Source organism: Equus przewalskii, chromosome 31 (assembly GCF_037783145.1).
Source record: "Equus przewalskii isolate Varuska chromosome 31, EquPr2, whole genome shotgun sequence".
Taxonomy (NCBI): Eukaryota; Metazoa; Chordata; class Mammalia; order Perissodactyla; family Equidae; genus Equus; species Equus przewalskii.
In genome coordinates this window covers 14904932-14932576 of record NC_091861.1, presented here as the reverse complement: position 1 = coordinate 14932576, position 27645 = coordinate 14904932, and the positions used below count along the sequence as shown (strand labels likewise).

Genomic DNA, 27645 nt, shown 5'->3' with positions numbered 1-27645 from the left:
CCACAGCATGGCTTGATAAGCAATTCATAGGTCCACTCCCAGGATCTGAACCAGCGTACTCTGGGCCACTGAAGCAGAGCATGTGAACTTAGCTGCAATGCCACCGGGCTGGCCCCCATATGTGTGCGCATTTTACTCTAACCAAAAAAAATAAGCATTAAAAACTTTACTGTTTTTAACATCCTAGATTTTAAGAAAATATTCTGTAAGCCAATATGAAGCCTATTTAAATATATTTAAGATCTCTCATTTAGAGCTAAGTGGAAGAAAAAAAGGCAAAATTGTCTTTGCAGATGTTGAGAAGGAATTCATTGCAGGCAATCATCATTTAATATCCAGTGCTGACTTTTTGAACAAGTGCTTTCTCTAAATGATAAATCAAATGAGCTGGCGCTAACAATAATCTCTTAGAATATGAATGAGAAAAGCAAGAATATTAAAACAATAGAAACATTAACATAAAAAATCAGCCATTATAGCAAAGAGCAGCAAAGGAAATTGGGAAACTATTTTGAATTTTTTTATGGTTGATGTTAACACGGTCTGCAGTGGGGATTATTGTGTAGAAAAGCTAAAATACCGATTGAGCTGTAAATATTTACCCATTTAGATGTGACATGTGGTATATGAGTTGTTGGTGCTGCTGTAACTAACATTCGAAATGAAAGAATGGGAAATTTTGCCATTTAAAATATAGACACCAAAAACAACAATTTTCTCAATACTAAATATCCCGACAAAGGAGACTACTTCCAGATTTTTAACAAGCCTTGTATACATTTTCTTACCTCTATTTACACTCTGTTCCCTCCACCTACAATACCGACCTCCATCTCTGTGTACGGAAGGCTTAATTTTCTTTATGGTTCAGAAAAAAAACTAACCTACTTTAATCACCTCTGTAAGCGGGTATCTCTCATATTTGACCATCTATAGCTTTATATAAATTTTGGAGGTACTTGTCACCAACGCTTCTGTACATAGTGACATAGCATTTGAATTTTCAAAATGCTTTTACGTGATGTTATTTCATGTGATCTTCATGACAATCCTTTGGGAAAGTGAGAGCAGAAAAAGGAGGAAAACGGGTCTCTGAAAGATTCAGGCTGCCCAGGACAACCCAGAGTGTGCTGAGCCCAGGACTCGGACCACGAATGGATGCTTTTTCTAGTATACCATGCTGCATCTCAAAATCTTACTCTTATCTTTCCGTATTAGGTTGAATATTCTGTGGGGGCAGAAAGATAAGAAAGTTAACTGACTTCTCTCAAAATTTCCAAATCCTGGCAGGTTTCACATTGATATACAGCCTCAAATGTTGCCCTCCCAGTTTTCTAAACAAACTAAATTTATCAATCATTGTTTACATTGCACACGTACTCGAATTCTGGCATGGGTAATCAATATTCCGTAATAGTGGCCAGAGCCGCACTAAACAGACAGGCTACTAAGTCATAAAGAACTTGAGAACGCAGTTAAAAGAAAGCATTTTGTTAAGAAAATTCAACAAGGACTCAGATGCTAAGCAGGGTCAACGTGGATGCCCCTATATAAAGAACCCTATTCCATCAACATTTTTGTTGTATGCAAGAAGAAATTAAAATAACTCTAGACCTATCGTCTCAGAGTATGTTAACATAGGCATTTAAAAAATACATTGTGTGCTGTTATCTGGTGGGAGTATCAGAATGGTTTCTGATTTTGAAATTTCTTCCTTTCTCCTGCCTTCCTCTGCTACAAGGATGCAGGATATAGAAGTGGCTTTGATCTCTCTTTACATGAGTTCTTTTTTTTTTTTTTAACAGATATAAGCTTTTTGTACCCTACTTCCACTTTATTTTTATTCCTGTTATTAAAGTGGTCTTTTGGCTACCAGCTGCTTCTTTTCAGCATTTATGAGGATTTAGCTGTTATATATTTATTTTTATTTCCGTGGCGGAGAGTTCAAAGTTCAACTGTTGGAAGGGGTTTGTCAGACTGTATTTTGTGAGTTGGTTATGCATGAGGCTGGCCCACACTTTGGCTCTGATTTCAGCATTAGGGGCCTCCCCTTGTCTCAGAGCCTGGGGAAAGTTGCATTCCCCATACCTCCCAGAGTGGATGTATGTAGCGGGAGAGACTAAGGCTTTAGGCTAAATTGCCAAATCCTGTATTTGGACACCAGCAGGCAATAAGCGAAGAAGCTTAAACATTGCATTCCTACTGTCTGAAGCTCGCAGACCCTGCAATCAAACCGGGAGACGATATCCTGAAACAATTGTGTCCGATGACAGCTTATTATGGAAAGAGTCAGTTTCACTAAGAATGCTTGCCAATAAAACCAAGTGAAAAACAGGATCTCTTCATAATTCCTACTCGATGAGCCACAATTTTGTAGATGATAGCTAAGCTCTTATTCAGATTTCAAAAACCACTTTGTGGACTTGGGGACCATTCATTCACACAGGGCTCGAGATGGCAGCATCCTCCACAGGCAGCACGCAGCATCCAGCAGAGAGAGCCAGCGCAGACCTGCATCTGCTCAGCCCAGCCTGGAGCCTGACCAGAAACCTCCTCCCCAGCCACACTGACAACCTGAAGACGGAGTTAAGCACGAGGTCCAAACAGCAGCCAGAGCTAATGGTTCACCTCTTATTTTGCTGTTCAAGTTGGGATTTATCTTCCTGCAGAATGACTTTATAGACACCTCTAGTCAATCCTTTATTTCTAAATCAGAACAACACAGTTACCAGCAGGTTTGACACCAGGTAAAGTTTTGTAAAATGCCAGCTGGCCTCACCAAGAAATTACACTCACTGGAGGGAAGGCAACTGACTGTTCTCTTGTCACCTCTGGCGGGCATTTTGTTTACAGATTTCTGTGAACTTTTCCTCTTAGTTAAGAAAACCAGCCGGAGGTAGCCCTGTGTGAAATATTTACACTCATTTCTACTGCATTTGCTTGAAAAAGTATTTTCCCTTAAATAAAATTGTGCAAACAGCTATTCTGATTTTGGCATTCTTAAAAATTTGAGGCAATTTTAAACATCCTTAATTTTTTCATATAGCCAGTAGAATTTTTCTTTTTCATTTAGTTGGTCAAATTTCAATTATGGGTCAATTATCATCGTGTATGGTGTAACTAAAAGTGGACAGGTATATACTTTTTGTGTTGAGGAGCTTAAAATGAAAATGGAGATATAAGATAGATACAAAGTAAATGATGGGAGAAAGATTAAAAAGTAATGCCTACTTCAAAGAAAGTTAAGAATATTATTGTTCCTCTGTTAATCAGTGCTTAGAAAAGATGCATAAGAAAGTTGTAAGGGTAAGATTGGTAGAAAGAGAAGAGATTTAACCTATTCTAAATGGACTCAGATTACTGGGGAATCTTTTTAGTCAGACAGAGGAAGGCCATAGGCAAGGAACGAAAATGGGAAAAACCAATATGTTCACACCTGAAAGACAGGAGATTCACTTCATTAAGGGATAAGCAAGAAAGAGTCCTGAAAAATATCAAGAAAGTATCATTGGAGAGGTTTGTGTGGTTGGGTACCTTGATAATATCCTTCTTCTATGACCAACACTTATAGTGTCTACAAAGGATTGGAAATGCATTTCATCACAAGAGTTAACTTTGATTGCTTTTGACTGCCAAGGACTCTGCTCCCGGATTCATCATGAAAGAGGACCATTATTGATTGATGCTGTCTGCCATGGACAGGGAATGGCAGCATATATAGCATTTATGTTTCATCATATATGTTGACGTGATTATATTTAACATAACATTTTAGACATAGTTTTTTCCTCCAACTTTAAAAAAAATCAGATGTAAGTAGGGCTGGTATTCACCAACACGTACCGTAACACTACGTCAGTTATTTATAGCTGGTATTTCTTCACATGGAGATGGATATCCAAGCTCATTGGCCAGAGCCAGTGTAAGTCTTGTTATGCAATCTTTTAAATGTCATTCTAGAATATATGTCGGATGTCTCCAAAAAGATTCTAAGTCCCTTGTGGGCAATGAGTACACTATGAAATTCTTAAGAATTCTTACAGTGACCAGCACAGTGATAAACATATGGTAGATGCTCCATAAATACTTAGCAAGTGGCATTTAATTAGATGCTAGGAAGTAGACACATTCTGCATTGGCAGAATATGACTATCATTGGTCTCATTTTGCTCTGTAATGAGCGGTTTACCTAGCCTAATGACCTGTGAGGTACTTTGGCTATTTCACAGCTGCAAAAGTCAGATTAAAGAATAGACCCAGAAAGGGTCACAGCCAAACCTTATGCTACTCATCAACAAAAGAATGGAGAGAACGCTGTGCCAGTGAGAAGGTGCGCCAGAATCCTGTCCTGGCTCAACCTACTGCCAACGTGGTTTGGAAGTAGCCTGAGGCTAGACTCTCAGGTGTGTTAGATTATTTCTGCCCATCACGCCCAAGTTGGGCTGAATCATTGCCTTTAACTGATTCACAAAGGGCTTCAGTAAATTCACTCTGAGATTCAGATGAGAGCTCCTCCTTCGATTAGTTTAATGTTTTCCATTAAAGTAGATGTCTTTCTGTTTCCTTTTACTCAAACACTATTTTCCTTTCAAAAAAAAATTTTAAATCAACCAGTCCATACTTTTCCCATTCTAGAACTAAAAGATAATTCTTGAAATAATTCTCTTCCTCCTAGATGTTTGTGTCTTTAAAATATTCTTGGGACTATTAAACCCTTTCTGTGGTCATTATTTAGCAAACTTTACATTATTCATTGCCTATATTTTTCTTAAAATCAGTCCCTTTAGCCTTTAATCATTTGTCTTGATTTTTTCTGAACCCGTTCCAATTCTTCAAATTGTATATGGAGTTAAGGTCACTACCCTGGACATCAGTTCTTTAAAAGAAAAAAACATCACTTTCTTCTTCGCTGTTCTGGGAAATCATGCATGGACTCTTGCCCAAGGTCTTGTTGTTAAGTTAATTTTATCCTGTATCTATGATCAGGAGGCTGACATATACCAGGGGAATTGTCAAATGTTAGTTATATGGACCCATGAAATTGGAATTTGTGGGAAATGAAATTTGGGGGTGGGCTAGTACGCCTATGCATTATAATGATAGTTTATCAAGTAAATTAACAGCAGAAGCAAGTTTCAAAGGAAGTAAAGTACTTAGGAAAAATAACATTTTCAAACCTCTTGTTACTATAGAAATACTGCTTGCATACAAACACTGATTTGAATATTAATTAGTTTACATAAAATTTTATTCAATGTTCATTTAAATTGCTAGTAATTTACCTATGATGATAACATTGCATATCCTTAAGTATGAAACAATTTGGACTTTGTGCTGGCTTAGGAATAATTTTTTTCCCAGTTAGTCTGCATTATTGAAGCTAAGTGCCATAACTGAGAAAGACCAATGAGAGGTAGTAACACCTTTCTGTGAAGTTCACAGGGAAATTAGGTATGAAATCCCCAGCACAGAACAGGCACTCAGAAACATCAATTCCTTTTCCCATTCAACATCTTCATTTTATAGCTCTGGATACAGAAACCAGAACAGTCAGGGAGTTGTCCTGAATCGGTAAGGGATGGACCAAACTTCAGTCTAGGTTTCCACCTCCTACTCCAGCGCTCCTTCTGCTTAACTCATGCCTCTGGGTCCCAGATATAAAAGGAAAGCAAACCATTGGAAGTAAAGTGTTGCTCTCTGCCTTTTTCCTCTTCCTTAGTTGCTTCCTCCCTGTAGAGGGGCCCTGGAACTCCTGTCTGATGGGCTGGTGCTAGGTGGCGAGCTAGACGGGTGAAGAGGGCATCTGCTGGTTCCAAGGGAACCATTTTAGCAATGCCAGCCATGTCCCCTCACCAACTAACAGCAGAACTCAGTAGGCTGAGAGTGTGGCAAGCAAGCAGCTATAAGATGGGACAGAAAAACTGAAGGAAGTGGCTTCTAACCATCTTTCCCAGATTTGCCACACTCTCTTCTATTCTCTGACACATAAAAACTATAAAACAGCTCAGGGAAAAATATTATGTCACATATTCATTAACATATTTAAAAAGTAAAGTAACTAATATTCAGAATTCTTCTCCAGTCTGATGGGAGTCCCTTGAAGTAATGGGACTCCTCTACAGCTAGGGATCACTAGGTTAGAATTTGATAGAGTTGGGCTCAGTTTAAAAGAAAGAAAGAAAAATCAAGCAATGTCATTTAAAATACTCCATTGCCACAGGTGCAACTTTATTAAAACGTTATAAGGTGCAAGAGCTCCTTGAGAATTATAAATTCTTAGATGATTGCACAATCAGAGAAAATTCAGTTGGCCAAGTTTTGGTAGCACTTTTTGGTGTTTTATAATACGTTTAAATATTAGTCAATATCCAGCAGAAAATTAGTACTATATAGAAATAACAGAAAGCTTAACTTGTACGAAAAAGGAACATTTATTATAAGATAAAATGGTGTCTTATGAGACTGAGGATAAACCCTCAGAAAAGAATCATAACCACAGTAGCATGCTCAGGTGTCTGAACCTGGACCGGCTGTTATTTGAACTTCCTGTCTGCTAACATAAAAATCTAAAAACTGAACAATCACTGTCGTTATGATTTTAATTTGCTTTATCTGAATCTATGATGGATATTTAATAAACGTTGGCTTAAGCACTTCAGTTTTTACTTTTTTCCTCTGTTAAGTATTTAATGATCTGTAAATAAGCACCTGAGAAAATGCTACCTAAAGGAACTCTGTGCTGTTTTACAGCATGAAAAATCTTTGTGTAACGTGAATGATTCACCCTCTGATTTACCCGTTCACTAATAAAACGTTTAGACTCACGTGGTAAGTATAATGCTCAATAATCTAGAAGGCCAGTTCCATGGAAAGAGATGTCATACTCTCCTACAGAAAAGCGTCGCTTCCTCCACCCTCCCAGTAATGGTCCTCGGGTTTTTTGGGAAGAGAACATCTAGCTCCCTTAAACGAGGCTCCAGCACTATAGGAAACCCAGATATTTTTCTTTCCATCTTCATTCTCTGCTCTCTGGTCCATCCTTTATCTCATTTACATACTGTCTTCCTCTTCCCAGTGCAATGGCTTCTCCATTCAAGAGACCGGTCACACCAAGGCAGAATGAAATTTCTTAGTTCTAATTCCGAATTCCTGGGAATTGTTTTAGGGAGACGGTGGAGGGGTGGTGGTGTTGGGAACTGTTCCCAGAAGATGAGAGCTGGAGCAGATGACTCAATAGGGCCTACCACAGAAGGCTGGGCTTGCATGTGGGCAAAGCCTTGGGGATTACCTAATCTGAGGAATTTGTCAAAGCATTAGCATTAGTCCTGGGCCAACTACATTCTCACTAGGTTCTGTGTCTCCATGTTCTGTGAGATCAGCAGCACATGTGAAAGAGAGCCACGGAAGGTCCCAAAGGCCTTGGTGGGCATGGCCAATGGTTCCTGAATGACTTTCAGTCAGCTAGGAAGAAATTGTTGAGTGCAGGTGGTTGAATTCTGTATTTTTATTGTTTACAGGTTTAGGTCAATGGATTTTTAAAAACCAAATATTTGGAGTTACAGCAGAAGTTTATTATTGAGGTTTATTATTATTTTAAGTTTACTATTATCCACCAAAGGCTATGAAATTAGGAAGATTGTTTAATATCACTATCTTTATTAGGAACTGTTAGCAAACTAAAAATGTGCTAACACTTCTCTCTGACCTTTCCCCCACAACCATAAGAGTAAAGAAACAAGAACAATTTATCACTTCATTAGAAACAGGAAAAGAAATGATACCTAATTTAAAGCACCTACTATGTGCCAGATACTGTGCTGGGGTATTTTATATGCGTTATTACATTTAGACCTCATCACTCAATGAAGTAGCTACTGTTATTCCTAACTTCAGCAAAGGAGCCTGAAACTTACAAGATTAGCCCCAAATCACATAGAAGGTGTTAGGGCTTGGCATTGAATTCAGCTTGGAATAACTCCAATGCCTGTACCATTTATATCATATAAGGTCAACAAACACAGTGGCAGCTATTGGTAAAAATGAACCCTCCTTGTTTCTGGTGAAACCCCATCATTCTTCAAGGAACGGCTCCAATTCCACCCCTCCATGCAGCCTTTCCTGACATTCCTTAGAATTTTTTTCTCTGCACCATTCATTTGATACTTGAGAACATATTGTATCATTTTCTCACATTTTAGGATTTCTGAAATTGGGCTGCATCCTACCATGAGTAGTGGATTGTATTTTTTTCTTCTTTCTTTCTTAACGGTACACAAAATTAAGGTGCATCTTAAAATTGATGGCATCTTAGATTCAATGAAATATGGAAGATGCCGCTTTGAGATTTACGTCTAGACATGTCATATTAAGACTATGTGGCAGAAATAGTGCTTGCAAATATCTACATGCTCCCCAAATTTCTGCAGCTCCCCTGGAATCCAGGTGGGCCCATGTAACTAGCTCTGGCCAATGGATCCTCAACAGATGTGACACGTGTCACCGCTGGGCAAAGGCAGATAAGAGCTGGGGTGCCTCTTCTATCTTTCTTTCCCTGCCACAGCATACTTGGGAGCCAATTGGTATTAAATACTTATTTATGTAACAGGTTTACAGCAAGATATACTCACCTGCCAAGTGGACCACGCAGGCTCCTTCTGCTGGGTTCCTACCAGCAAAGACTCATTACTTTACACACCTGACACTTTTAAGTAGCAGTTCTGGGGGGCCAGCCCCCCCTTATTCCTTACCATCTCTTGCTTTTCATTGTCTGTGTGCTCAGCTAAACTGCCACAGGCAGCATTGCCTCACAACAATGGAGGAGAAATAACCTGACAAAGAGGGACACAAGAAGAAACATTTGATTTCAGTATCCAAATATTTGGTGAAATTGTAAAAGGGACCAGGAACCTGAGTTTCCAAACATAGGGCCATTCCTCCAAGCTGGAAAGATTTCGGTCTAGGCCCAACTTGCTTCTTGAGCAGCATTTGGGACCGACTGATTCTCAGAACAAGATAACTCTCCAGCTTCATTGGAAGTCCTCATTCTTTTCAGAATGCAATTCTGAATTCACTGTTTGTATTGTCTCAGAAAAGGCCTGTCGGTAAAAACGTCTTACGGTACCTCCCTGAATTTCCTGGATCTGAAAAAGGGCAGAAAAAGACGATTTGCTTTTATGTAATCAGATTCTCTGGAATTTAATCCTATATCCTATTTATGGCTGAGCTAGCCATTCAAAATTAAAATGAACCTTTCATCCATGTGTATCATAAATGGGCATTTATCAGGATTATACGATTTCGCAATCCATCTGAATACGTAACCAGAATTTGTTTTCTTTCTGTTTCACTATGTAATTACCATGCAACAATAACAGAAGTGACATGTTTGAGGAACAGATAAAATGCTGTAAATTGGCCGGTAATGGTGATATTTCTTCATCTTCTGAAAAACCCATTTATTCTCTCTCTCAACAAATCAAGGCATTGTCAGCCCATACTCATCTTGTGGCCAGAGGGGCTCCACCAATTTCTGGATGGGAGTGAGTCCTGGAATGCAGATGAGGGCGACTAACGAAGGCTTTCAGCGCGGGCAGCTGGTCTTCGCTTGCCTCAATTTCTAAATCATCCATAATGGGGCCAAGACCTCCCAAGCACTAAAAAGAGCGAGCTGACATGCTGGACAAACTGTTAATTTTTTCCTGAAGAAGCTGCTATATTGCACATCTGTCAGGGCTGCGCAGACAATTACTCACTGAGTGGGGCAAAAATCTGCTGCTTGTTTCTAGCTGAGTTGTTAAGGGACCTAATGGAGAAACGCAACGGCACGGGAGTCAGAACATGCTGGTTTCCTCTGCTTGGTGATTGTTTCCTCGTTCTGGAAGGCTGTCCTGTGATATTAAAACATGTGGGGTAGACCAGGATGCGTGGAAAGGAATTAGAAGTGGTACAATAAAAGGAGAGGCATATAAAGGATGGGGGAGGGTCAAGAGCCAAGCTTTACAGATTACGGACCCCTGCACTTCCTGCTGAGAACCTAAAGACAACAGAAGCCATTGCATTAGAAGTGCTGTGGTTTTGCACTGTAAATTGCACGCCTTTAATGCGTGTTCCCAAGTGTTTTACATCCATTTAAAAAATTATTTGTGAATTCCATACTTGGCACATGTACGTGGGTCATCTATAGTTCCCATAATGAATAACAGCCGTCAACGAAGAACTTTAGAATCACGCATTAGCCACACAGCCATCTAACAGAATCTTAACTTCCCCTCCTAAACTTACTTGCTTATCATAACTATGAAATTCTAGCTTTTGAGGAAATTCACCTCAATAAGGGATGTAAGAATTTGCTTTTAGAAAGCATATTTTAAGTATATATTTAGTTAGTATGCTATCCTATCCTTTCTACTTTTATTAAAGAATGCTGCCTTCAGGAAGAAGTAAACATTTCTTTGAAATTTTATAGGAGATGAAAATAGTTTTATAAATAGGTAGAAAATAGTTTTGGGTGTTTTCTTTTTACTTGGAATACTATCATAATATAATCTTGTCACTACCATCTTATGGCTGAAGAATCAAGTATTATACATACATTGAAAATGATGGTGATTTATCTCGAAAATTCAAACTAAGAAAAAAAAAAAACCTACAGAAACACAAAAAGAGCCTTCAATTGTCATCTAACTTCCTCCTTGAAGGATTAAGGAGTAAACACAAGACATTCTGAGAAAGCAACAGGAGTGAGGTCTGTGAAATCTGGGAATGATTTAAACTGTGTGACAACTCAAAGACAGAAGACAACTCTAATGTACAGATAAAACTAAAAGTGGCAAGAGTAGATCATACTCCTAGCAGTTAATGGGCACTGACTCACCAGAGACAAATCTGGATCTACTGAAGGTGTCGGGTGTGTAAAGTAATGAGTCTTTGTTTAGTAGAACCCAGCAGAAGGAGCCTTCATGGTCCACTTGCCAGTTGAGTATTCCTGCAAACCTGTTACATAAATGAGTGTTTAATATCTATTGGATTAAAAAAAAATTCACTCACTCTAACAATTTTACTTAGTCTTTCGGGAGAAAAGATAAAATTTTATCAACATAGTGAGATGCTTCCTATAGCAAACGGAACTCAACACTTTAATCAGTCTTACCAAATATTTAAAATATCCAACCATGTTTATGAAAGGGACAGCTTTCCAGAAGGAAATGGAGTGACTGTAACACATCTGATTCTGAATCATATTTCAGGTGGCCAGAGAGAGAACTTGTACTTGCTACTTTAGAATCAGAATCTCTGAGTGGAAAGATACCTTAAGTTAGCCCACCTTTAGAGAAAACAAACACAGGAAAATGTGGTAGAACAGGGTACAATCGGCTGTGAATAAATGTGCGAGTCAAATATGTTTAGCAACATTTTTTCCTCTAAAATTTTGTTGAAAATATTAAAATTTTCCAGGACTTAAAGATTAACAATGAATTTAACTGCACAGTTACATGTTAATTGTCAATGGGTAGAACTAAAAAAAATTGTTAAGGTACTTTCAACTTGGGGCTGGCCTGGTGGCATAGTGGTTAAGTTTGGCACACTCTCACTTCAGTGGCCGGGGTTCATGGGTTTGGAGGCCAGATGTAGACCTACACCACTCATCAAGCCATGTTGTGGCAGTGACCCACATACAAAATAGAAGAAGACTGGCAGAGATGTTAGCTATGGGCCAATCTTCCTCAAGCAAAAAGAGGAAGATTGGCAACAGATGTTAGCTGAAGGCCAATCTTCATCACCAAAAAAAAAAGGGGGGGGGGAATTTCAACTGTATTTTTTATTAGTTTAAGAGGGAAACATTTAAAGCACAAAGACAATGACTGCGTATAAATAACATTTTTAAATATTATGCTTTATTCTTTCATCCTTTGTTGTACTATTAATATAGCTTTCTACCAAAAGAAAAAAACAAACTAAAAAAAATCCAAAATATTCTTTGCTAACCAACTTCATTGTACAATATCAATTTAGATCACTTCTTTTTTTAGAAAGACAAAACACAGGAGGAAATGGTTTTAAAAAGCATGTCAACAGTGATTTTCCTTTCATGAAATATCTGCTCAAAATGAAAATGTATTGAAAAGAAGCAACTGTTGATTCAATTACTTATATCAATTCACAATGGTGAAATAAGCATATGAATAAACTGCAAGATTTTGCAATCATGTCTGTATAGTGGACACATATGTGCCCTGTAAACACACCTATATGTATACATTATGCATATCTTTAACTGTATTGTCTTAACTTCTGTTTGATAACCACAGTATGAGTTAGAAAATCTATGTTTTCAAATACTGAGAACAATTGTTGGTAAATTTTAGTTAGCAATGGATTTTCTTTTAAAGAGGTACCATATAATTAAAAAATGGAAGCAAACAAATTTGAGGGGAACATAGCCTTAAAAATTGTGTTTGGAAGAAGGAAGGAAGGAAGGAAAGAAGGAAGGAGGGAGGGAAGGAAGGAAGGAGAGAAGAAGGAAGGAAGAAGGAAGGAGAGAAGGAAAGAAGGAAGGAAGAAGGAAGGAGAGAAGGAAAGAAGGAAGGAGAGAAGAAGGAAGGAAGAAGGAAGGAAAGAAGGAATGATCCCAGCACACAGTCTGGTCAATATCAAGTATAACAAGTATATAAAGAAAAAATTACACATTCTTAATGTAGGCATGCTCAGCCTCTCTTGGGTATTGCTGGGGAATGACTAATTTAGATAGTAAGGGAAGAGACTTACGCACTCTCTCAAATTTTTAGCACAATCAATTAATTCGATCTGAGGCTTCAGATACTGTAGAAGAGAAGAGAGTGACTTCACGAAGGAGCAGAGAAAAATCCTACCACCTTTTAAAGGAGATATGAATGATACATTCTAAATCACAAACTCCTGTGGATGCTTTTGGCTCTGTGGGCATAAAAATTAACTGTAACTATATATAAAACAAATAAATAAGTGGGCTTCATATCTTAAAAGACATTTGATTTATTAAAAATTCCATATTTTAGTTGTGAGTGTTTCTTTCTCCAGTAAAGTTCAGGTACAAACAGAATATCAGGTCTGCATCGATGTTTCTTAAGGACTGAATGGTGACGGCATGGATGCGTTTCTGGTGTACGTCTGTGTGAGAGTGTGGGTGAACCTTGCGATGTTGCCTCTTCTCTGCTTTGAGTATTGATTCATCTATTCTGTATAAACACTTCCAAAGAATAAGAAATATTTTAAGCCCTTTGTGAGCCATATAGAGGGCTCCCGAGGTCAAGATTAAGAAATTTCTTCTATGAGCTGAAAATGGAAACATGAATTATTTTGGGGGGAAGGGTGTTAGAAAATAACACCCAAGCTAAGTAAGCATCGTAGAGCAGTTGCTTCAGGAGATGAGTACCTGTCCACGAGGGCAATGATAAAAAGTATTCATAAAGACTGCAATATTTAATTAAGGAGTCCCCCATTCCAGTTGGTGTAAGTTCTCTTCTTTCTCACTATGAGGGTTAGGACATGATGAAATGAAAAACAACAGTCAAGTCCTCAGCAATTTGGGACGAGTCTTATAATGACCTTATTGTGTGTTATCAGTGGCTCCAACTTCAGCTTTTCAAAATTCAATGATTTTAGAAGATTTTCAGGCAATGGAATTGAAAAAGAATCTTTTGACTAGACCCTAGAGCCCTCTACACTACCAGAAAGAAGTTTTAAGCCAGTATATAGACAATTTCCCCCAGTTTTTTCCCCTTACATAGACAGAATGAGAATTCAACAGAAAGCATTTTCTAAAAATGGCAAATTTCTAAGTGACAAACTTGTGGAAAATAATCATACAACAGGGTTACTTTATCCAATAAGAATGTTTCAAAAGAGCAACTCACCTGGTAGTCTGTAACCAACCCGTCCTCTGACTGCAATCTCCCAGGAAAGAAGATAATTCTTAAAAGAAATGTGTACATTTCGCAAACCAGCAAGGCTTGCAAATAGCAGGCTGACCTTCCTCTCCCTAACGGGCAGTACTTTCTTTAGGGGACCCCCTGGAAATGGTCTGTTACATGCACAAACCCCCTTCTCCTCCCTTTAAAAAACTCTTGGAGACTTATAAATTTTCAAAAACCTATTAGAGTGGAGCATAGAGGAATTTTAGGGCAGCAAAACTACACTTCTGATATTATAGTGGTGGATCCATGTCATTATATATTTGTCCAAACCCACAGAATGTACACCACCAAGAGTGAACTGCAATGTAAACTGTGGACTGTGGATGATTATGATGTGTCAATGCAGGTTCATCAATTCTAACAACTACTACTCTGGTGGGGGATGTTGGTAATGGGGGAGATGGGGGGATATATGGGAAATCTCTATACCTTCCCCTTAATTTTGAACCTAAAAATGCTCTAAAAAAATAAAGCCTTAAAAAAAAACGCATTTGAAAGGTAATTCACATGTGTTATCTTGGCCTTTACTCAACCAATAAAGGCCATTATAAATAGAATATTGTTACTAGTCCTTAATAATGAAGATGATAAGAAATCGACTTCTAAACTAAGAGCAATCTAGAAACTCTGACATCACGAAGCAGATGATTCAGAAATAACAGTACTAGGCACACAATAAAAATGACTTGTTTTGCTTGGTTTTAGAGTAACTCCTTAGATGTTAGAAAGGGCAAATCATTACCATTCATTTTCTTGTTCACCTTGCAAATGGGCTGGATCATTGCCAGAAATCTGAATTCTTGGGAGAGCCATTTAAATCTTCAAATAAATTGATTCGATATTCTAATAACTTATTTTGACGGTTAAGATTTAACATGAGTGTTACTACAGTTGAGTTGATCTTAAAAAAATATCAACCTTTGGGAAGAGAGAGGTAGAAGTAAGTCTAGATTAATAGAATTTATAGCTCAGTCACGGTGAATTTAAAAAATACATTTTTCTTTCAATAATTATTTTATGTTCTAAATGAGGTAAAATCTGTAAAATCTGCATTAAAGTAATGTTGAGGGCACTCTGGTGACAACGATGAGGTTTATTTTTGCCAAAAGGTCAGAGGGAAACATTAATTGCTGTTTATCAACTGGGAACTTCATACTACATCGTCCAAGGATAGAAGATTAGTGGGTATCACCCCATCAGAGAATCCTCACGAAAAAGCCAAATTCAAAGATTATGAAATTGGCAAGCCTTTCAAACAAAGATGTGCTCAGCACTTCACTGATGAGATGACGGGTCTTGTGAGTTACAATGGATGGGGATGATGTGAAACACAACCCCGTCCGGCCTATCCCAGTTTAGAAACCTGTGGGCGTGCTTCCATTTGCTTGGGCATCGCGCACACACACGTACACGGATGAATCAAGCTACAGCGTTAGAAATCACTGACATATGAGATCAAAATAAATAAGAGAAACGAGCTGTTCTTTATACCTAGAAATAGCTGAAAGTCGCTGACAAATTTGAAAAGATAACGGTTTTCACTTTAGCACCATGGATTGTGATGAAATCCCGTTTCTATCACGGTGGCAGGCAGGACTGGGTGCAATCAGGAAGATGGGGTGACGAGTTGGAGGCAATGTAGATTTCTGCTTCAAAAACAGAAGCTATGGTGTAATCTGAGAACAATGGGATATATATAGCAAATAAAAATTGTAAAATATTTCTTCTTTGCTGTTCCTCTTAGGCGGATTTTCCTGAACTGGGGGTTGCGGCTGAGGGAGTGCTTTTTGATAGAGGAAACCCGAGTCCTAGTCCTTTTGGCCTCTGCATGGCTTGAATTGGCTCAGCGATCCCCTTGCCATCTCGTCCAAGCCCTGATCCAGGGGTCCAGCCCATGTTCTGGAGCATTCGATTTCCAATGTTGTTTTCTAGGATTGGCTGTGCGTTTTCTCCTACAATTCCTGAAATTATAAAATGACGCAAAACATTAGTATGGAAGCTGAAGATCCTCTCAGGTTGAGAAAACCATGTTCTCCCAAGTTTTTCTTTCAATGAGGGCTGCAGGTGGGTCGTTTATTCGTCTTTAGATAAGTAGCTTGTTGTGGTAGAGGAATCAATGGAAAAAGAGACCTTGGTTAGAGTCTCAGATCTTCCGCTCAGTAGCTGTTATTTAACCTCTTCCGTGTTCTCATCTGTAGAACAGGCGTAATACGACCTGCTCTGGCTACTCACAAAGTTGTAGGGGTCAGACGAGATCACGTATGAAAAGCAAGTTCTCAGTAAATGACAAAGGACTCTACCAAGAGACTTATTTTCACCACCATGTTAGCCTCAGAGATATTTCTGAAAATCACCAACTTACAGCATAATATCTTACATTTGCTCAGGGCCTTGACATTCAATAAAACCAAAACTAAAACCAAAGCAAAGAAAATGCATAATTGATGGGCATCCTTAATTCCTGGGATTTTGCATTCTTATAATCCTGTTCTTGTTATTTATTATTCAGTCTGGAACACATGCATCCTTTAATTCCATTCCTCTTTCTCCTTCCATTTCTATGTTTTTTGTGGGTTTTTTTTTGGTGAGGAAGATTGGCCCTGAGCTAACATCTGTTGCTAATCTTCCTCTTTTTGCTTCAGGGAGATTGTCACTGAGCTAACACCCATGCCAATCTTCCTCTATTTTGTATGTGGGATGCCACCACAGCATGGCTTGATGAGTGGTGTGTAGGTCTGTGTGTGGGATCTGAACCTGAGAACCCCGGGCTGCCGAAGCAGAGTGCAAGAACTTAACCACTAAGTCACTGGGCTGGCCCCATCCATTTCTATGTTTTATTGACTACAGAAGTAGGCAAGGAGGGAAAAATCGAGCAAAATAATATTAGACTTACATATAAAATAGTCTCCTTCCTATTTCCCTCCCTCCCACCCCTACTTACTTTCATTCCTTATTTTGGAAAAGAGATTGGCTAGAGCTTAACATGAAATACAGAAACTGCTGTTGTTTTCCCTATTTTCTTAGCAAAGACAACTGAGAGATGCACCTATTTTAGGCATTTTCTATTTGGTGACATTTTCAAAGAGTGATTTTTAATTTACACTTTTTTGGCGGCTCTTACGGTAAAAGAACACATATACCATATATTTGATTCTAGGGGAAAACGTAGAAGCACTAAATATCTAACGTCGAAGGATTGAGAAATGAACAAATGCCGTAAAAGTCAAGGAATCTCAAGAACCTGGGCTGCTTCCTCCAGCCACAGGCTTGGCCTTGGTCTGCCCGCCCCCGTTGTGGCACAGGCTGGCTCTCTGTGAGTGATCCGTTTCTGTTCTTTCTCTAGCAGCGCCTATTACATTATGGTGTATGAAAACAGAATAGAGCCAATCTGGAGCTAACCAGATATAAGCGATCAGAACTCTCAATTACCAGAGCTGTTCTTGTGATTACTCCCCTTGCAGTAGAACGAAGCGATCATCAAACAAATATTGGAGATTGTTTAGGAAAAAAGAGGTGAGGGTATCTGAAAACCACCTTTGTTTCAGTGAGAATATATTCAGCCCAGTCTCCTACACCAGGGCTTCCCATGACGTCTGCTGCAGAACTCGGAGGCCACAAACGTACAGGGGTGTAGCATTTGCCCACCCTTCCCTCCCTCGGCCTCCAGGGAGAAAGATGTCTCACTTTTCAGAGATGGGCAGGATGCCTGTGCCCCAGCATATTTCTGCTCCGAAATGTGGGCTGTGTCTTCCGAGACAGTTTGAGGGTTGTTGACAGAATCATTCACGACTCTCAAAGGCTTGTGAGTCAGCTGTCTCTTTAGCACCAACTCACCTCCCCATCATGATCAATGTTTCCTCCCCCACTGGGGATTATGACAGCATCTTCTACCCGACTCCTACCTCCCCCCAAATTTGGGACTCTCTGTCCTACTCCTTCTCTAAGACTATGTTTAAGATGGTGACACAAGGCACAGAAGGATCCTCAGTCATCAATAACAATAACAAAAATATTACCAATGGGACTGCAGAGTATAGTGCCCTGTTTCTTGGCTTGAGTGGTGGTTACACAAATGGCCAATTTATCACTGTTCTTTAAAGTGCACCTATACATTTCCATGTATCCTTTGGCATATGTATTTCACAGTAAAAAATAATAATAAGAGACATGTCAGGGTTGAACCAGCAGTAATCTTATCTGGTAAACTGTAGCTGGCGTTCTGGGGAATAGCAAGTGGACTGTTCCTCCTGATTCTGACCTGTAGAAGAAGGACTCTGCAAAGTGCTAAAGATGAGTTTTAATTACCAAAACTCTTATTTACTATAGAGTAATCACCAATTAACTTTCAAAGCCCTTTATGGAACATTTTCATATTCTCAATCTTCAGTGCATTTTAGGACTGAGAATTGAACACATTGTTGTCATTTACTAAATTCATTATCGTGAGTAAGAACTGGGTTACCACAATCATGAGTTGCCTTCGGGTTTGTCAAATTGGTTCTTAGCTCATCGAAACAAGTATCTCAACATGTAATAGAAAAAACCTTGGGGCTGGCCCCATGGCCGAGTGGTTAAGTTCGCGTGCTCCGCTGCAAGCGGCCCAGTGTTTCGTCGGTTCGAATCCTGGGCACGGACATGGCACTGCTCATCAAACCACGCTGAGGCAGCGTCCCACATGCCACAGCTAGAAGGACCCACAATGAAGAATATACAACTATGTACTGGGGGGCTTTGGGGAGAAAAAGGAAAAAAAGAAAAAAACCTTCAATTGCGAACAGCTTGAATGGCAACGAATGGTGTCAAAGAAAAATTCTTGACTTACATTACTTACTGCTTGACCAGGGCAAAATACGCATATAGAGACTTTATATATATATTTAAACATATATAAATATACATATACATAAAAAACAAAAAACGGACCTCAATTAGAAAACAAAACAAAGAAAAGCCTTTTGTCAGAATTCTTGCTTAATGTAATAACAAAAAAAGCAATTTTTATTTTGAAGTTACGATTATGGTGGCAATAAAGGCAGACCACTAGGTATCTAATTTTTTTCCTGAACAGCTGCTGATCAGGTATGTCAGGTTCAACAGCCCACTAACATTTTGTCCTATCTCTGATTTTTCAGTGATTGCCATGAATTAATTTAATTCCATCTGTAAGCTAGAATCAGATTGGAGGTCTAATGCTGCTCTGGGTGACACATCTGTTTAACCATAGTTTTGATACAAGAGCTTGCAAAAATTCAGGTCTAAAATTTGTTTAATACTTAAGAAAAAATATGAGGTCAATTTAAAACATCTCTGCAAAAATTGCTAAATGCGGTCAATTATCAGTTCTAAAGGGAACAGCAAATGGTAATTCATTTCACTATCATAACTTTAAAATGTTGCTATTTCAAGCCTGGTGGCCCGGGATTGTCCACCCAACTCCTCCCAGGCTTGTGTTTTTATACAGGTGGAAAAGAATCCATTCTCTCTCTCTTTTGTAACACTCGTTTCCTTTCTCTTCTAAATGAAGATAAAAGAGAATAAGTACGATAAAACAAAGCATTATCTTGTTCTTTGAAGAAAAACAATAAAAAGAAAGGAGGAGGAACATTTAATTTCTTAAATGCTACATCTTTCCACACAGAAACACGGATTCCTGAAAAAAAAGCAAAACAAGGGCTTTTCTATACAACCTTAAAAAAAAACCCAGATACTTCATTTTTCACGGAAAATGATTCTAGAGTGAGACCTACTGTTGCTCTCTCATCCTTCTTTGATGAGATTAAGGCTTGGGAGTGGAACACCTCAGTCTCAGCACAGCATCCTACAACCATAATTTCCTTTTCTTTGGCTCCTGGCAGCGATAAATCCTTTAAGTCCTTTCCTAGAACGCTCTCCTCCTGCTCGGGCAATTTTAGCAATACACAGCCCGCTAACCCTTCCGCAGGCTCCCGCTCCAGCCCCCCTTATGCTGGATCTCTTATATCTATTACAGCGGAGTCGGTCTGGTCCTTCCCCCTCAAATCTTCCACAGAGTACTGTGGATGGTAATTCACTTGAGTAATTGGCTCAAGAGATGAAAATCTTGTATCGGCCTCTCTTAGCTGCTAATCTATCCAGCTGACTGCAAGCCTAATTGGCAGCTTCTTTAGTAATTTGGCTCCTAAAGCGTTGTATTGATGTTGGATAAACAGCCAATGGAAGGGGAGGTGACACATGCTGCTTCCCACATCACAGCTCATGCACTCGCTCAGTCCCTACCCTGTATTCAGAAGGCGTGCCTTCAGTGTTCCTGCGCCCTCTTTCATCCCATCCTCCTTTCCCCATGACTTTACTAGCCAGCCGAAGGCAGAGCTGTTATTATTAGCCATGTTATTAAAATTGCGAGTTATAGCACTGTCGTCTGTTCTCAGTAACTAACTTAGGGACAAGAGTTTTTGATTACGGTTACGAAACAGCATTCAGCCCAGTTTGAGGTGTGAGAAAGCGGTAGGCGTTACCACTCTTTGTTAAATGTTTTAATCATTGCATTAATAAGGAAAAGCCTCACTAATTCTGACCATTCTACATTTTATCTGCAATATTGCAGATGTTTTTCATGTGAATTTTGTTAAATAAAATCAGTTCCAATAGTTAGCTCCTTACAAATATAAGACACTTACTTTTTTTTTTTTTTGAGGAAGATTAGCCCTGAGCTAACATCTGCTGCCAATCCTCTTTTTGTTGAGGAAGACTGGCCCTGAGCTAACATTGAGCTAACATTCGTACCCATCTTCCTCCATTTTATGTGGGACGCCTGCCACAGCATGGCTTGACAAGTGGTGGCATGTCCACACCCGGGATCCGAACTGGCGAACCCCAGGCCGCCAAAGCAGAACATGCGAACTTAACAACTGTGCCACCGGGCTGGCCCCCACTTACTTTTTAAATAATGAAAATTTAATGTAAAAGCAGTTTCTTGGTTTTTTTCTTAAGTCATGAAAACTTTGCAGAATAGAGAATGAAAGATAAGACCTGTATTGACATGTTTAGAGAAGGGAGTGTTTTCATTTATTTAATTTTATTTTTATTGAGGTAACACCAGTTTATAATAATATATAGGTTTCAGGTGCACAACATTATAATTTGACATCTGTACACACTACAGCATGCTCACCACCGAAAGTCTAGTTTCCACGCATCACCATACAATTGACCTCCTTTACCCATTTCACCCTCCCCACACCCACCCAGAAGTCTTTTTATTAACAGATATTTTGGTTATACAGACATATTTCTTATGGAATGATTATGTATCAAAGAATAGTTTTTTCAAAAAACTAAAAAAATCTTAAAACTGTATTGGTTCTGGAGGCACACAGATCGTAACACTGTAACGTCACAATATAATCAGGACCATTTATGGTCTGTCTACTAGGTACCAGGCACGCGGTTTACTCGTTAGGCATATGACATTCGTTATCTCCATTCCTCATCACAACTGTGCAGGGTGGGAACTATAATGAGCCTCAGAGAGATGAAATAACTTGACCATGACCGTATAGAAAGCTAAGATTCGAAGACTGGTTAAGCATGGCCTCCCTATGAGAATTAATGGCAAGTAAACAATTTTAGTGGAGATGATGTTTCAAATAATTTTTTAAAAAAATTAGCTGGGTTATAGATGAACTGGAATACTAACTCCTCTCAATTTGCATTTGAACAAGGTACAGCGCCCATACACTGGATAGCAAAATATAATGATGTCTGCAAGCTCTTAGAGACTGCAAATACTTCCATATCCATCATTTCTTTTGATCTTCCTTAACAACCTGAAAGGCAGGTATTATTGGCTCCGTTTTACAGATGAAACTGAGGTTTTAAGAGGTAACACACCTACCCAAAGTCAACTGGCTAAAAGGTGTCCAAGTTAGAACTTAGGATATTTCAACCCAAATGCCACCCTTTCACTGGCTGGACACTGAACTTAAAATATTACATCACCAATATTTTCCACTATGTCATTTATTCTGTCACATTTTCCCAAATGACTGAGATTTTGTTCTGTTTCCAACTTTCAAACTTCTGGAAAAATTACTAGTTTAAACTAGCATAGCAAGTCTGTCTGAAGAGAGTGTTTCAACTCTCCTGAAATCCTAAAGATTCATTTTGTTTGTTATAAATCCAGCCACTCTAGCTTCCTTTGGCTGGAATTTAAATTACAACCTAAGTGTTAACCTGTATTTATTGTGAACAGCATACACTGGGTTTTGTTCTAGTGTCCATTATGATAATCCCTGAATTTAACTGATACATTTATTCCATTTACATTTATTGTGATTATTGATATGTCTGGATTTATTTTTATTATATTATTTAATGCTATTTACTGTGCGTTTCTCTACATTTTTGTGGACTTCTCTACATTTTTGTTTCCTCCTTTCTGGCATCTATTGCTTGCTTATACTAGCTTGAAAATTATACGTTATATTTCTATTCTTTTGGTCATTACCTTTAAATGTCAACATGCATATCTGACTTATTATTCCCTCACATTTTACATATTGTGTCCATAGTTTTGGTTCCATCTTCCTTTTATATATCAAAATTAATCATTTTCATGGTTATGGTCACCATCATTATTACTTTTATATATTCAATATCAGTTTAGCTTTACGCACATGTTTAACCATTTCTTTGCTGACAATTCTTTCTTGGTTTTCATCTTTTTTTTATGGATTCTGTTTTCTTCTACATGATGTATTAAATTTAGTAATAATGGGTCTTCAACTAAAAATGTCTTATTTCATCCTCACTCTTGGGAAATGGTTTAACTGGATATAAAACTCTAGATTGACTCAGCTATTTTATGTCTGCACTTTAAAAATATTATCTCATCTTCTAGACTATACTGCTGTTTTTAAGTTTTCTACCAGTGTAATTTCATTTCTATGTAGATTATTGGATTATATCTTTTCTCCTTGGCTGCTTTTCAGTTCTTTTCTTTGTCTTTAGTGATCTGAATTTTTATTACAATGTGCCAGGTATGACTTTATATTTACTACTTCCTGATAAAGACTTGTACTCTTTAAATATGAAGGTTCACGTATTTCTTCAGTTGTAAAAATTCTGTCATTCTCATTGAATTCTGTCAATATTCTCCCGGCATACTGCATCTCCCTATTCTTTCTACTCCTTCGGGAAGTTCTATCAGACATATGTTCAACTTCACTGTCTTTCTAGTCCCACAGCTACTCTTTTATACTTTACGTATTTTTATCCCCCTGACCTTCTTTTAGCTTGTTTGTGACTGCTCTTAAAAGTCACTGTTTATTTCAGCTGTATCTAATCTGCTGTTGAACTACCCAGTGAACTTACAATTTTTGAGATTTTTTTCATAATAAATAATCTCAATTTTCTACTTTGTTTTTTACCACTTCTGTCTTATTTTTTCTCTAGTTATTCCCTTTCATTTTTGAATCTGTTTTTATAACTATTGTTTTTTTCTTTCGGTTTTGGTTTATGAGATCCTCTTCAGTAGGTTTTCATTTGTGGTGATTCTTGAGACTTGGTTGAAGGCATGTACCACTAGAATGGTTTTGCATTTGCTTCAAAGATTAGTTTTTTTTTTAAGGTATACTTTTTTGGTGAGGAAGATTGGCCCTAGCTAACATCTGTTGCCAATCTTCCTCTTTGTTTTTTTCTCCCCAAAGCCCCAGTACATAGTTGGATACCTTCATTGTAAGTCATTCCAGCTCTGTGTGGGATGCCACCACAGCATGGCTTGATGGGCGGTATGTAGGTCCATGCCCAGGATCCAAACTGGCGAACCCTGGGCTACCAAGGTGGAGTGTCTGAACTTAACCACTCAGCAATGGGGCCAGCCTCTAAAGGCCAGTTTTTATATTAATTTTTTGGCTTGGTGTAATTTTAAACTAGAAACTCATGTGAGGGTAGGCTCTTGGTTACAAATCTTCAGAATTTTCTGCTTGGAGCCCAGGTGGAAACAAGATTCTTTATTTTCCTGTGCCTGGCAGGGGGTGGGGGGAGGAGGAATGTGGACTTTGGTTTCTAGTATGCCCTTTTCTGAGGATAGAGCTTTTCAGAGGTTCTGGTGTGATAAGGAGCCTTACACTCAGTTCCCCAGCTTGGCTCCCTTCCCAGGCGGGGCACTAACCTATTGGCAAAACTGGGCATGGGCACGGGGGCTGCTAAGGACCACTTCTGGTCTTGAATATTTCTCTTTCTTTCCTGCAGTTTCAGCTATGCATGTAAAAAGATGGCTTTACATTTTGCTCAGCATGTCCAGGCATTCTGTAGTTGAGTATTTTCTCATTATTTAGTCTTTCATATTGTCAGGAACAGAAGTTATTTTCTATCTAATATGTTGCTTACCCTCTCGTTAAGTGATTCTTGTGCCAAATGCTAATAGAGAGCTATTTAAGATGCTACTATAACTGAAAGGTAGTTTGGTGGTTCATGTATCAAGAGGTGGAGGGTTATATATTTCCTTGGCTTTTGTTATGTGTTCAGATATAGTTTAGTTTCCAAATTAATAACAACAATCCCCCCCCCAAAAGTCTGCCCCTTTTAAAATCCTGGAAAAGATAAGATAATCTACAGTAGTCATACAGACTCAGTGATAAAAGAAGTAAAAATATAATTATCGACCAGATAAATTTGAACTTAAGACATACAGCATCCTGAAAAGGAGCTTGGTTACATCAAACCTTTCTGTCTTTCTTTTGGTTAGGAAGATTGGCCCTGAGTTAACATCTGTTGCCAATGCTCCTCTTTTTGCTTGAGGAAAACCGTACCTGAGCTAACATCTTTGCCAGTCTTCCTCTATTTTGTATGTGGGACGCTGCCACAGCATGGCTTGATGAGTGGTGTGTAGGTCCGCACCTCGGATCTGAACCTGTGAACACTAGGCTGTCAAAGCAGAGTGCATGAACTTGACCATTACACAACTGGGCTCGCCCCCAAACATTTCTTGATTATGTGCAGTACGATTTTTAATTAAAAGCACGCCTTCTAAAAATCATCATCTATTATGATTTACAACCTGCCTTTACTGCCTTAAATATTCATAAAGATTATTTTATTATTGAAATATCAGTGAGATGCAAAGGAAAAAGTTGAAAAGCCACAAAAAGCTGCAATACAACCTCTTGCCAAGAACTTGCATGTCCATGAAAACACAGTTACCCTGGAGCAGTATCTACATTGAGACATTAAACTTCAATTGGCATCTTTTTGCATAATTTAAAATGTATAGAAAAAAGGTTGACTTACTATGATGAATATTTTCCCTAGGATATTATTTCAATAGAAAGCAAAATAATAATAGTAAATACTAATTGTGGAGAACAGTGAATTTAGTAATGTATAGTGGAAAAACATTTTTTAAAAAATGTAATAGCCACAATATCTCAATAAGCATAGTTAAATCTTTTTCCTATGAAAATCTCAATCAGCTATGACTTCCACCAAAAACAAAGACCAGAAGCGACATTGCTGACTGCCTTTTAAAAATGTGTTAATAATATTCCTATTCTGTTCACTGCTTTTCTTCACCTTTACAGATGACATTTTTCAAACTATAAAATGCATTCTGCTGGCAAGCCTCCTTGCTTCAACAGTTCTCAATTTTATAATAGTAAATCTACATCCTTTGCTACTGAGACATCCACTATCTTTTGGTATGTGACTTTGAATGAGGCAGAGAACAAGCCATACATTTAAAAATCAATATCTAACCTTATCAATATTCATTTTACTTTGTCAATACAAAATACAAAGGTGAAAGAGCAGTAAATAAGCGAAAGCAGTGAAATAAATCTGGTGTTCCTATCACAATTAATAAATGTTCAACCGATAACACTGCTGGTTAGTCCATAGCCTTATAAAGCGACTGAAATGATGCTTCAGTGCTATTGTTAAAACAGGGTGAGTAAAATTTTCAATACACTAGCAGGTAAAGATCAGATTTGGGGTGATTAATTTCATAAGGCACTTTAAATGTTTTTAAAAAATACTATTATGCATACAATACATAACTTATCTTCAGAGTCTTAAATTGTTGTATAAACTCAGTTTGGGATTATAAAGTCAAAGTGCTAATTATAGTTTTCTGACAATTTTTTGGTAAATCTTTTCTAAACCTGCTGTTTGACCACCTAATATTTCACATATAAATCAGACAGGATCATTAAACAATGTTCAAGCTGTCAGCCTTTTATTCCCTGTTTCAAACGAGAGAAGTTATCTTCACCTGAATTTTTCCAGCTTAGACTGAATGCTCTCTAAAGGCAGAAGGAACTGTGAAAATATGTCTCAATTCAATGTGATTTTTGGGAGGTCTGCAAGGGCCTATAAAATGGTGAGAATATTCTCTTTAAAATAATTCTACAGGCTAACTCAATTTGGGAAGCTTACAAATAAAACTGACTCTTTATTATGCGACTGACTATATTCCAGAATTTGAAAATTATAATTTTCAAAGATGAGATAATCTAGGATTCATAACCTCATCATCAAAGTGTATTTATGCAAAAGCATTTCTTACTTGAATTCTGATAATAATCTTCACCTTAGAGTTGGTTCACTAGTATTAGAAAATATTCTTTTTAAAACTGAAGACTTTTAAATAACTTCATTCTCTTCCTCTTTGAGAGGAGCAGTTATGCATGGATTTAAAAAAATGCATTGAAAATGAGTAACACAATTCTCCTACTCTGCTGCTTTTTGAGTAATTACAAAAATGCATTCAATTTCTACGAATTTTATTCTTTAAGTAAAAAATCTAGTATTATGATCAAAAATCCTGAATCTTAAGAGAATCACAACCGTTTTGAAATATAACATCTGGAATAGACTGGTGTGAGCTTATGAATGTTTTAGGCTAAAGTTTAATGTTTATACCCGTACTCTGTAGAAATGATTTCCTCGGATGCTATTGAGTTGTAACATCAAAATCACCTTGTAGAAATAATTATATTATCCTCTCCTCAACCATTATGCTTTTTCCTTCTCACTTCACATATGTTCCGAGTGTTAGGACCTGACCCTGATACTCTCTCTTTCTGATGGCTGGCACTAAGCTGCTTTAGTCACATTGCTAAGATTGTTCTTGTACTATTTCTGCCACTAATGTTTGAATCATTGAAAGATACGAGAATTCAGGGGACCATTCAGCTGGAATGGGGATATTAAAGAATCCTATACCTGCCTCATGAAAGATTTGAATTGAAGAACTTATGACATGTATTCGATCTAAGTGGCTACATGTTCCTGTATAAAGAGACGTATTAGAAATATTCTAAGGAATGTTCTGTATCTCTACATAGCAATATTTAGAATAAATCTTCTATGAAACCTAAGACATGTCATAGTGGGTTCAAGTAAAGATATTAACTAAGACAGTCTTTACATATAGATTCTTACAAGAAGGCCATAACTATGTTGTCATGGAAAGAACATGGGTTTAGCAGTTATGCGGTGTGGGCTTGAAACTTTCCTTTGCCATTCAATAATCATGTCTTCTTAGGTAGCGAAGAACACCCTAACACTTTTCTGAATCTTAGTTTTATGGTGTAATATAAGCAGGTATTTCCTACTTCCAAATTCTGGAAATTTGATACAGCTAGAAAATGAAGAGCAGATATTATGCTTATAACTACATGCTTAGGTTCATAATGTAGCCCTTTTGATGGATGGG

The 27645-nt window shown here is 38.0% G+C and overlaps 1 protein-coding gene across 2 annotated transcripts in view; it reads right to left on the bottom strand.

Annotated features, from left to right (window-relative positions):
• GPATCH2 (G-patch domain containing 2) overlaps positions 1–27645 on the bottom strand; it is a 221449-nt gene that overhangs the window by 28127 nt on the left and 165677 nt on the right. The window contains exon 10 of one of the 2 annotated variants that reach the window (XM_008526700.2): positions 15026–15913. The exons of the other annotated variant lie outside the window; for it this stretch is intronic. Coding sequence (XP_008524922.2) covers positions 15693–15913 — 221 coding nt within the window. The 3' untranslated portion in view covers positions 15026–15692. Of the gene's footprint in view, positions 1–15025; positions 15914–27645 lie in introns of those variants that run through there. 2 annotated transcript variants of the gene reach the window in all.